This window comes from Aplidium turbinatum, chromosome 2 (genome assembly GCF_918807975.1).
Source record: "Aplidium turbinatum chromosome 2, kaAplTurb1.1, whole genome shotgun sequence".
NCBI classification, from domain to species: domain Eukaryota; kingdom Metazoa; phylum Chordata; class Ascidiacea; order Aplousobranchia; family Polyclinidae; genus Aplidium; species Aplidium turbinatum.
The window spans coordinates 13,089,071-13,101,729 of NC_137473.1; the positions used below are offsets into that span (position 1 = coordinate 13,089,071).

Consider the following 12,659-nt stretch of genomic DNA (forward strand, 5'->3'; position numbering starts at 1 on the left):
ATTTTTGTGAATATTGTCCTTTCACGTATTTGCATTATCTGGCATGATTAGTGCATTCGCTTGTTGCTCTATGAAAAACAAAATGTAACTTTTATAACTTTGAAAATATCTTGATTGTGTTTCAGCGACATTTAGGGAAAAGTCATTTGACACGTTTCTATCTTTGAAAAAAACATCAATATTTTTCGAAGTAGCGGTAATTAGTTGTAGGCCCAGAAAAATCTTTTGCAAGTTATATATTCTCTTAATTTTAAAGTTTATTTCAACAAAATATAATCGACAAATAAATGACACAGCAAAACAAAAAATAAAGAGCAAGAAAGAAAAAAGGCAAAGCAAAATCGGAAATGAAAATACATAGTAAGCATACATGAAATCGGAGAAGTAAAAATAAAAATTTCTAGGTTTGTTGCAAGCAAATCCCTTCAACAACCACGTTTCCAAAAACGTTTTCTTTAAATGTCGTTACTTCTAACAAATTGTTTTTTTTCTGATGCACCTCTATGAATATCATACCACAATTTCTTCTTTTGTTTCTTCGACTTTTGTTCTTGACGGTTTATTTTTAAAAATTATCTTTCGGGCAATAAACTGTTTAAATTGATAGATTCCAAATACGCAACAGTGGATAATTGGACATGCCACTAAGGTGACTCCAATTGACAACCAAGTTGCAAACTTCGGGTCATTTTCCCAATCCAGCACTTTGTATATGCTAGATTCGTATCCAGTTTTATGGAGAATATATGAGAACGTCGTGTAAATGGCCGACAAAAGTGAAGCGTGGTAAAAATGTAAAAGTCTCACTGGAATGTTGTGAATACACAAGTCCAAAATAATAATTACAGAGTTGAGTGCGTGATTGTTGACGCTTCTTATGTCAACGTTAGAAGGCTTGATAAGGACGAAGAATGTGAAGGTGGTAATGAGGGCAACGTTCAGGGCGACGATATTTAAGATCCAAACGATGATGTGGAACCAGCGGAGTTCTTGTTAAAAGAAAAAAAAATATTAGCTAAATAAATTATTTGTCAAGAACACAAGCTGCGTCAAACAAGTCTTAAAGGCAACTTGTATTTTGTGCTGATTGGCTATGGGGCGAATTCGGTGCCCGGGTACTTACATTTGCATATGTGAAAGGTTGTTTAAATTAAAACGTATTTGTTACCGATGCAGTGGACTAATGATGGCTTCTCTCTGCAGCTACAAACTTTTGCATTCGTAGGTTACTTTAGTGTTCCGAATTAAGAAGCAGAGCTAGTACTGCATATAGGCCTACAGCTTCACGGGAAGGATAGTCTCAATATTCATTACAAGTCTGTAATGACCTACAATTCTTTATATGCTGGAAATGTGGTCTAATATAATACTCAACCAGGTAAAAACACTTTAACTTTACAAGTTAGCTCCCGTTTTTTAAGCTAAAAAATTTTGTACTCACTTTCTGTTTCTTCGTCTGTATTCACTTCTTTTTCTGTGTCTGTGTTGTTGGATGTTCCACTGTTTTCCACTGTTTCTGTAAAGTCATTGTTTTGTGGATTCGTGCTTTTCCAAAGGCCATAACTTACAACGGAAAATGAAGCTATGCAGTATAACAAGATAATGGTCAGATTCCAGTAAGTGAGAAAGATCCAAAACTTGTCCAACACAGGAGTTTGCAGCAGCGAAATAACGTACCAGGCAAACCAATAAACCAACATGGCGAGTTTTATCAGCCAGAACACCCATCGCCGCTCCGTCCACTAAAAAATAAAACAAAGTACAACCTCATTAAAACGACCGGCACTGGAGTTTGAATAACAAAAGATGTATATGAAGAAAGTAATAATCCAGAAAATTTTTAATTATCATTAAATTTTTTGGAAAACGTTAACGTCTGTGATGTGAAAAGATTTTAGCTTTAATGAAAAAAAATAATATTTAAAAAAAAGTAAATTTTCAAATACAATGATTAAATTGGTCTAAGAGTAGTTAAAAGGGCAATTAGAATGTAATTTGTGGAAATTTCTTTGTGATATTTATTACAAATTGTATAATAAGATAGAAAAAAATTCCAACACGTTTGGTTTTAAATTTTTCGCAGCTGTAATGCAAATTAAAAAGTATCCAAGTGGTCAAATACCCAAATTAAAAAAGTTTCTATTTATTGAAAAACGCAACTTCACTCAAGACACAAGTAGCCTAATTCTCACTCATTGAAGAAAGAAAAAGTATTTTCACAACCAGTTTTGTGATATTTCGTGTGTTGACTTTGATTAATCTGAATTCGAGTTGAGGATGCTAGTATTGTAACAAAATCTATTCTTTAATGAATTATGTTAAGAGATTAAAATTGTTGTGCAAATGGCAGCATTTGAAAAATGAAAATTAGCAGTAAAACGTTGCTAGAATTTTTGTGGGAGAGGAGATGTATTTTAAATCAAATTCTTATGTTAAAACACATAACAATTTGTCAGGTAGGCGAAATATTTCCAGAGTCAACAATTGTTGCCTGGATTCAGCAGTTGTTTATTATTTTGTGTTAGTAATAGCTATTAAATTGTGATAGAAAAGTGATTAATCCGAACATACTGTGATATAAGTAGCCTAGATTTTATGGTAATCATACCGATAGAGTTACTGTAGTTATTGTGCGTCTACGTAATTTTGATGCTGTATAAAATTTTGTCATATTGTTGCTATTTATTGTATATCCAGACACGTTGGTTTCTCTGAAGAATGTTACGTATTTTTGGAGTAATTGATAAGGTGTAGAATGCCAGATCGCCCCTTCATTGAAAAGAAGAATAAAGAAAGTAGACCGGCTTATCTCTATTTTGGGTCAATACTGCTGCAAGAGTTTTTTTAGGTTTCTCTTCTGAAAGAAGCCTAAAAGTACCCCCGTGGGCCAACTATCTATCAACAACGCTTTAGTATCTTTCTCAAACAATATTGCGCCATGTTACATCGCAATATAATTTTGAAAATACTTCAGCTATAGTTTATTTGATTGTTTTGCTATCTTCTTTATTGACACTATTAAAATACACTAATAAATAAAATGTTTTTAACAACCTACCTCTGACTCATAAAAGCGCTTTGGTGTACAGTCGTTGAAAATAAAATGTTTCAATTGAAATTCTCTTTTGCAACTACGACAAGCCATTGTTGTTGAATCAGATTTATTGCTCAATACTTGTATGTAGTCTTGTTAAAATGACTAATTTTCTCGATTGCGTTGATTTCAAATAGCTTTGTTGCAAAAAAAAGAAAAAAAAGTGCTATTTGCAAACAAAGGCTTAAACGTTTTGTATCATCACCAAAGCACGTTATGGCTTTGATAACATTTCATTCGTCCAAAATAACCGCTTATGCTTTCCGTTTTGCTTCTATTTTTACGCTTCAGTGAAAGCGTGCAACACGCAATCCGAGATACAGCAAACGCTTTTCCCTATCACGTTATCCACTGGTTTGCACTGTGACAAGTGACAACACAATTTTTTAACTTGAAAACATATTAGGGCTATAGTGCTTTAGAGACCAGAAAATTCACGCATTTGCAATTTGCATAGAATACTCAAAAAAGCTTCACCATTTTTTGTTATATAAACGATAGGTCTTTTGTGTCTTGACAGATTTTCTTGAACTTGTTGATATCGCCTACAAAGGCGATTCTTTTACGAAAACAAACTGGCAACTCTGGTTGCACAGAAGACACAAATAAGTAACCATCCTCAAAAAAGCCTTTTACTTTAAGATTTTACTGCATGCTGACTACATAGCCGAGTGGTAAAAGCCACGTTTGACGTTCGAAATGCTGTCGGTTCGACACAGCTCAAGAGCATGTGGCTGTATCTTTGGAAAGACACTTAAAACCATGCCGTCGATTGCGGAGTGGCGCTGCTTGCTGCTTTAACTATAGCCCCTGAGTTCTCTTATTATTATGAACAGTTTGCTGCTCTAGAGAGAAATGCCTATGGCTCTTCTTAGGACTATGGCCTGCTGAACTGTAGGGCTACCGCGAATGCACTGTAATTGTATTGTATTGCTATTTTCACGTTTGTCATTTCGATGTCTGCGTCGGACTAAAACGTTTTTACACCATCCACAAAATGGCAAGGCACAGGGGACAAACTGTGTTAAGTTGCATTCTAGACAACAATCACAAAAACTAAATAGATTAAGTGTTTTTCTTAATTGCTTTGTTTGGGGACTGACAATTTTTTTTCTTTGAATGGATGACTACAGTTGCGTATTCAGATGGGAGAACTACGATCCTTTTTCCTTGAGACGTATGAAACAACTTAATGGCATATATTAGGGGAGGGTGGGGTAAGATGAGCACCCTTTTGCTCAAGTCGCTTTTTTAAAAGAAAGTTTTTTTTGTTTTTCATATCTTTATCCTGCGTTGCGGGAAAGCGGACTTGAGCGCTATGCATCGGTGTACGTCTTCCGACGTACACCTGACCCACGCTGCAGCCGACGGCAATGTTTGTTTCCGGTTGTCTACTCTACTTATGACTTAAATTTGGTACTACCCATTACTCGAAATCGATCACTGGGTAGAGCAGTGGTTTTCAACCAGGGTTCCGCGGAACCCTAAGGTTCCGCCAGTAAGTCTAGGGGTTCCGCAAGTTTACATTCAAATCCGAGAGTCTATTTTATTATTATATGCATATTGTTTAAATATAATCAAATATTGATTAGGTTTGCCACTATTAATAAATTTGCTACACTTTAACACGTTCGCTGCGATCCCGAATTTTCGTTGTTTTCTTGCGGTGCGATTACCTTTAACTTTCTGCTTTCCGCCAAATTTCGTCGACATGTTTTCTTCGTTTGGAGTTCTTTCCGGACAGTTTAATCGTTTGTACACCGATGGGTCAAATCGCCGTGAACATGTTAGAGATCATTTTGTTTTGCCAGTATTAGGTTTGTTTTTATATATGTAGGGCCTTGGAACTATGTTTAATTGCATAAGGCAATTAAATTATTGAACAGGGGTTCCTCGAGCTTTTGGAATGTTTCATTGGGTTCCGTTCCACCAAAAAGGTTGAAAACCACTGGGGTAGAGGCAATTATCGTAAAGTTTCTTGCCCAGGGAAACAACAGCAAGTGCGGGTAGCTGGAGTCGAACATGCAGGCTCTCGACTGCGAGCCCAACGCGCTAACCACTCGGACACTGCTGCCGACAATTGTTTTGGAAAATTTTAATAGGGTGAACTTGAAGCACTAGTGAATCAGCTACACTTTAGATTGAGTTTTATCACCTTGTGATTTATATGTATTTTTATATTAATATTTATTAGCATGTTGCTCAACTTACCCCGACATAAATTGTATGGGGTAAATTGAGCAATGACCTTGGGTAAGTTGAGCAATTCTATTAAGGTGAAGCATTCCCTTTTCAGTCTGTTTTATAATTGCGAGGCATTATGCTTTAAAAACACAACACCGTTTTTTTTTTTTTATCTAATATGAAACTAAAAAATACAAATTCAACAGTTTAAACAGTATGTAAGCTGAGGCTATTTCTTTTGGGGTAAGTTGAGCGACTGCTCCAAAATACTTCAACCAGCATTGCACACTTTACCCCATCCTGATTTTTGTCACAAAATTACAAATATTTAAAAACTGCAAGACTAACAAACCTGAATTCTTTATTGAATATCCTCACACTTTATACTTACCGATACAAAAAAATGGATTTGATTTACATAGTGTAACAATAAAGTTATTCAGTTTTGGGCAAAAAAAAGTTAAAATTTTCAACATAAACAATATAAATACGTGCCGTTGTAAAATGCAATTCTCACTAGACATAACAAATACTTTGAATGAAGTGGTTTTATGAGTGATATATTCAGTACAAGAAAAAAAATTCCGCCGACTCGTTTTTCTAAAAACAGGGGTTGCCCATCTTACTCCATTGCACACTTTACCCCAGTCTCCTCTATATGATTGTTATTACTTTATTGAACCAATTGTAATTAGCCTAACTTCACACACGTCTTAAAACAGTCGATGAGTTCACATCTCCCCACCTCTGTGCGTCACTGGATGAGCATATATTAATAATTCAATATTTTGGATTATACGATAACTTATATTCTAGAATGCTATGCATGTGCCTTGTAACAGCAGTGTCAGCTCAGTAGCTATCTTCAATTGCCTTGCCAATTGTTTTACAAAAACGAGCATTATATGCAAAACGGAGAATCGCTCAATGACTCATCACAGTGTTTCGTTTACAAAAAACAAAAACAGAATAAAAATTGCAAGAAAAATGAGTGTAAGCCAATCTTGATTATTTTACTGCCAAATTTTGTGGGTCACTTCCGTACCAAACCATGATCGATTGCGGAAATATTTACCATCAAAGTAAATACAATTTTAATTTGAAGTTTAATCCTAATCGTTTCTCACAGCCTGCTTTTAGAAGGTTTGAAGCAGTGACAGACTTTTTGTTCACCACGTTTCGTCGTTCGTTGAGACAATGTTTACCATGCTCGGTAAGTCCATGAGCGAAAGAAAAGTACTGTTTTCATTAGAAATGGATCCATCTACTTCGCAATTCAAGTTAATCACTAAACAGTAAACAATACAAACCAGTGAAAGTAGACTATTTAGTACGAACAGATGGTAGGATCTATGCAGGATGTGGTCACTATTGTTATCAAGCACGTGTAGACCTATAGTTATATTTGTTTTGTTATGAGCATTTCTCATACAGGCAATATAAAATTTATATTTGAATAAGCTGAAGATTCTATTTCTATAGCGAAATCGATTCTTAAATAAATTACACTAAGAGGCTAGATTGTTGTGCAAATGCCAGCATTTGATGAATGCAAAATAGCAGTAAAATGTGTAAGTTCACTATTATTTTGAAGAACACAACATTAACAATAAAGTAAGTTACAATTGTTTTATTTGACTGACATTTCCTGTTTTAGTATTTCACAAAACGTTTACAATTAAATTACAAACCTCGCTTATTAATTTCAACACTGGTGTGCAAATTTATCCACCACCAACTCTGCAACTCACTATCAGTGGTTGTTGGAAATACTCGTTTCTATGCCCGTAAGGGGCCTTAAAATGGGAATAGCCTAGGACCTTTTTAATCTAAATCCGGCTCTGGATGGCATAAACCAAAAACCTTAAGTAAAAAAATAATAACACAAATTTGTTTGCATGAGTGCATTCAAACATAAGAAGCTGGTTGTTTTAAATCCGAAGTTAATTCTAGGGGACCTTTTCCAGTTAGGTTCGCTCACGTGGCATAAACGTTTGGTGAACCAACTTCGCAGAAACGCCCTGAGGCTTTCTGCATTCAATTGGAAAACACTGTATACCACAAAATTCAAACAACAAGTTAATGGCAAAACTTTCCATCAACAATTGTCGGTGATTAATTTACTTCGAGTCAGCGTGACGTCACTACGAGCTACTATTTAGAATTAATTTTTTGAAGATTGCGCAACATTGCCTAAAAAAGGTCAAAAGGTTGACAACAAGTTATGGATCCATTTTTATGAGAATTCAGTGACAAGTCGTGTTCTGTTAAGTACATTTGCTTCAATTGAACTTTTGGTTTAAGTTTGTCATAAACAAGAAATAAAATGCATTATTTTTTGCTTTGGCAGCACGACTGAAGCACCGATGCCGTGACAATCGCCAAGTAACATATTATCTTCCAAAATAGAATATTTTTCCTTGCATGAAAACATTTTTAAGAAACTTGCAACTTGCAATAAAGTTTAAAAACTCTAACTCAATAGGTTAGTAAAGTTGACCACAATAACGAACAACAAGTGATGTGCCTCATAGTTGCCCCTTGTGCTTACCATTTTTGGGTGCTGTTTGTTGTATTCATCCTCGTCTTGTATTTGAAAAGCAAATAGAATATTCCTTTCTCTCTCTTTCATTCAGGCTACTTGATTGATCGCCTAGACCAGGGTGGTCCAAACCTTGGCACGTGGGCCGCATGCGGCCCGCGTGAAGTTTTTGTGCGGCCCGCAAACACTTTGTGCATCCCGGAATCAGTGCCGGTCTTTGGGGTGTGCAAACCGTGCGATCGCACAGGGCCCGCAATTTACTCAGAAAATGCAGTAATTTTTGTCATTTCCAATGGAAAAATTCAACAAAAGAATTAGCAACAAGAAAACATAGAGACACAACCTATTTCGTCCCCTGAACATTTCGTACCCTGAAAAGATTGAGAAAAAAAAACAACAGAGGCGAAGTCGCTGATCGGAGTTGCCGCAAACATTTCAAAATTTTTCTCGATCTTTTCAGGGGACGAAATAGGTTGAAATTCGATTTTGTTGACAGCGGACAGCACCATTTTACAGTAATATTCATACCCAAATTTTTCTTGAACATGCTCTCAAAATACCCCAAATTCAAAGTAATTGTTCAAAATTTTCTTGGGGAGGTCCCCCAGACCTCCTGCCGCTGGGTGTCGCCTTCGGCGAACACACCATCAGGCAACGCCGGCCGACCGTCAAACCACCCCCTCCTCTTTCAAAATACCTAGCTACGCTATTGAATTGGATCATTGTCATTGGGGCCCGCAAAGCATATTCCGCACAGGGCCCGAAATACCCTAAGACCGGCACTGCCGGAATTATCAGTGCTAAATCCAAGGTTTAAAAATACACCTACGTTTTATAAATACATTACATTCGCCACAACCCTAAATAAGTCGCGCATAATCGGGTCAATAGATAACTATGAGGGAACAATGTCGGTTTGTGGCGACACAAACGTGCGTTGATATTTTGCTTTTGTTGCTAGCACTTTCTCCGTTATGAAGCGATTAAAAAGCGACACACGGAAATGGAATAGAATGGCTGATGAAACCCTGGATGCCTGCTTACGTCTGTCGACCACTGAATTTAAACCAGAGATCGACACTATATGCAAAAGCAAAAAAAACAATAAATTGCTTTGGTTTGCTAATTTGTTGACGTGTTATGTATCGTATCTTTTTTACTAGCTGAAAATCACTTTTCGAGTCGCAAGCAGAGATTAAAAAGTGAGTTAGGCGTGCAGCAAAACATTAGGTCGATCAGAACAGCAAACTCAGTCCTTTCATTGCAACTGTATTTTGTCAGCGACAAGATTTGTTAATGTTCATAGCCTGCGAACAGTAAGAATGTAGCTAAAACAGATCGAAATCTATAGAAAAGAAGTTCAAAATTGCAACCTATAGTTAAGTTTTTATTTAACAACGTTTCTACTTTCAGCAACGCGTTGTCATTTCTCACTATGCGGCCCGTAAAGTTTTTCTCAGACCCTAATGTGGCCCTTCATGTTCGCAGTCTTGGACTACCCTGGCCTAGACAACCGAAACTGTTCGAATAAAAATCACATCGGGAAACGAAACAAGAAAAAACCTTTGAACCAAGGAGTTTATGCTTTGAACACAAAAAACGTCATAGAATTCACGCGGGCTAACTTGCTTTATATTTTGCGAAAGTTTACTAATGTTTAGCTGCAATAGTGTTTGAAACAAAAACTGAGACGAAACGAAATTTTCATGTTGCAAGAACATTGCTTTTTCTTTGATTTCATCTCGATAGCTTAGGCCTAGTTGTTAGAGTGCTCCCCTCTAAATCCCTAGGCATGGGGCTCCACGCTGTCAGGTCATACACGCGTTGACCCAGGCGTATCAAAGACTTATTAAAATTGGCACTGAATCTCACTCCTGCTTGGCACCAAACAAAAGAATGGATTCAGGGTAACAATGTATTCGGTTGCGCCTCTATATGGCTGCATTTACACTGTGCGGTTTGTAAAGTAGGCCTAGTATATGAGCAACGCAAATCTGATACAGCGCTGTATAAAAACATACATGTTTATCTCGTTTCATTTATTTATTTACTGATAGGTCACTTATTTGCAGTGATGTACGCGCATACAAAAATTTTGACGCCGTCAGCGTAAACGCAAACGTTCGAAAAACCATACGCCGTATGCGTCAACGTAACTTCTAAAAAAGGTTGGCGGCGTCAGCATCAGCGCATACACTAGCGTAAACTCATTTTGTTTTCTAGGTGCCAAACATTCACACGGTATAAACCACTCGAAACAAACAAGTTTTATTTTGAATTTTCACGAAGAAACACAAGCATCTGAAAGTGTTCATCTGACATTTTGCTGTGTTTTGGTTCCAATATGTCTTTGCCCATTGAAAACATTCTTTCAACTGCAGCGCTGGAAGGTATTGGCGTGTTCTAGCGAAAAAAATACATTAAAAAGTATGCGTTGACGCTATGCGCTAAAAAACCGCGAAAACTATACGGCGTAGCCTCAAGCGACAACTTACCAAAAAAATGTGGCCGCAAGCGTTAGCGTAAACAAAAAGTCTACGCCGCAAGTCTGCGGCGTAGAATTTGCGGCGTATACGTACATCTCTGCTTATTTGTGAAGAAGGGACGTTCTCTGCTTATTTGTAACTTTTTATTTAGAAATGTATGAAGTTATATATGTCTCGATAGCCTATATTGGTTATACTTATTGTTCTTATGGGAACTAAAACAGTTGTTGAAGTAGGCTATCTATCTTACTAAAGATGGGTTTTGTCTTCTATATTCTCTGTCAATCACTTTCTGCAAGTTACCTTTGTACCAAGGAGACAGCAGAAACTGAAGGGGTTTTACTATAGATGACTTATGGTTTTACGATCCATGGGTTTGGATATAAAACATGACAAACTGACAAATTATTCAAAGAAAATGAAAGATTGTACCAGCAAACATCTATTCTATAGGATTGGCTTTTGATACAAGAGAAGAGTCCATAAAGGACACAAACTGATGTGCATAAATCAACAAGTGAATAAAAAAAATATCAGTAACCTCTCAAGTCATGTAGCTCCGAACAAAGTGAAAATTACATGACGTATTGACTCTTTTTTTATTTAAAAAAAAGTTAATGTCTAAAACGACATTTTTTTACTGCAGGCAGAGGCCAATGTTTCGATCTTAATGCAGTAAAATGAAAGTAGAGAGTTGTCTTGAAATTTCGGACGAGATGATGGTTTCAAGAGTAATAATTAATAAGCCAATGAAAATTGATTTAATTTTTAATTTCGAACTGCAATGACAAACCATTCATTGATTAAAAGTCACTAATTAATTGTCATGAGATAAAACAAAGCGTGATCAAGCATTTTACAACCTTTCACGACGCATCGCAGTAGCCTACCTGGAAAATATTCTTCCGTGCTGTTTACACATGACTCAAACTACATTTGTTTAATTTACTTATGAAAAAATATTTTGAGAGACCTCTTACCAGCCAATGGTCGGGTGAAACGTGAACAACAAGTAGCAGTTACGTGTTCACCCTTTATGAGTGTGAGTCAGTGACGTATCTAGAAAGAATACTTTAGGACAGGTGGACAAAAGAAAAACTGTTGGAGGGAAAATATTTCAATAATTGAAATAAAGAGTTTTTTAAAAAAAAGCTGCTGAATGCAGTCAAGAATTTATTAAACGTCACTCAACATGTAATACTTGGTCATTGAAACGTTGTAATAACTTATAGCATAAAAAATGATTTTTTGAAAGGGTAAGATAATATTCTGAGGGAGTGATTGCTCTCCCAAGCCTCCCCCTTGGCTACATCCTTGGTTTGTGTTATTTCTATTTGCGACATTTGAATATTTAAGATTCATTCAAAATAGGTCTAAAGGTGATTGGGCTCGTTACGCAGAAACTAAAAGTTTACGGTAATCTAAAAGTAACTCTACACAAGCTACTTTTTGTACAACACAAGATTGAAGTGACATTGCTCTATTAATATATTTCTTTACTAAAGAAAGGTTGCGCTAGATAGTTTAAACGATTTTTCCCCCAGAAATCTATTTTATTTATAGGCCTACGCGTAACGGTAAGAGTAGGCCTATGAACCTTTAATTTACAAAATGATTATTAACGACAAACCCTTTGTTTGCATTTGGCTAATGCTTACTTTCTATCTTTTTTTTTAAATCTTTTTTTTAATCAACCTTGAGGCATTGTAAGAGAAATGAACTTGTATTTAAAACTTCAGAGGTTCTGCCATTTTAAAAATGTATTAATTGAAGGACATTTTGTTGGACAAACAATTGGGTTAATCCGCTTACCAAAATAGATGGCCTTGACACCGCGGTCAAGCCTTCTCAACAAAAGGCTGAAATCGATTGCAAATTGACCAGAAAGATTGACATGTACTTGAATTCTTTATTTGCCTAAAAAAATTCAAATGTTTTTATTTAATTGCTTCAGTATTAAAAGGATTTTTAGCATGAAAAGCTTTGGTATGAGAAAAAATTAGAATTTTACCAAGCGGAGGAACACATTCAACAGTTTAAAAATATTAAATGGAATTCTCGATAAGTAAATTCAATGGTTTTCATTGGCAGGCATTACTTTTTCAACTATCAAAATGCTAATACATGTATTCAGATTGCAAGACAAAGAAAAGCACTCAACACTAAAACTAACAAAAATATTTTAGGCAAACATAGAACCCAAGTAACAGTTTGTCTGCAATCAACTTCCGTTTTCAGTTCTGAAGGCTTCTGCACGGTGTCTCGGCATTCTGTTTTTGTACGTCACAGGTTAATCGAAACTAAAAACTTTTCGAAATGTTTTTGTTTCGTTTGGATCCAAAATTCTTTAGTG

The 12,659-nt window shown here is 36.1% G+C and overlaps 1 protein-coding gene across 1 annotated transcript; it reads right to left on the reverse strand.

The window, feature by feature from the left end:
* Positions 1 to 510: 510 nt before the first annotated feature.
* On the reverse strand, positions 511 to 3,145 carry LOC145788337 (protein rolling stone-like). The gene is made up of 3 exons (XM_082600115.1): positions 3,059 to 3,145; positions 1,442 to 1,742; positions 511 to 989 (listed from the first exon to the last, which is right to left on the reverse strand). The coding sequence occupies exons 1-3, from the start codon at positions 3,143 to 3,145 to the stop codon at positions 511 to 513; spliced, it is 867 nt and encodes a 288-aa protein (XP_082456241.1).
* Positions 3,146 to 12,659: the final 9,514 nt, after the last annotated feature.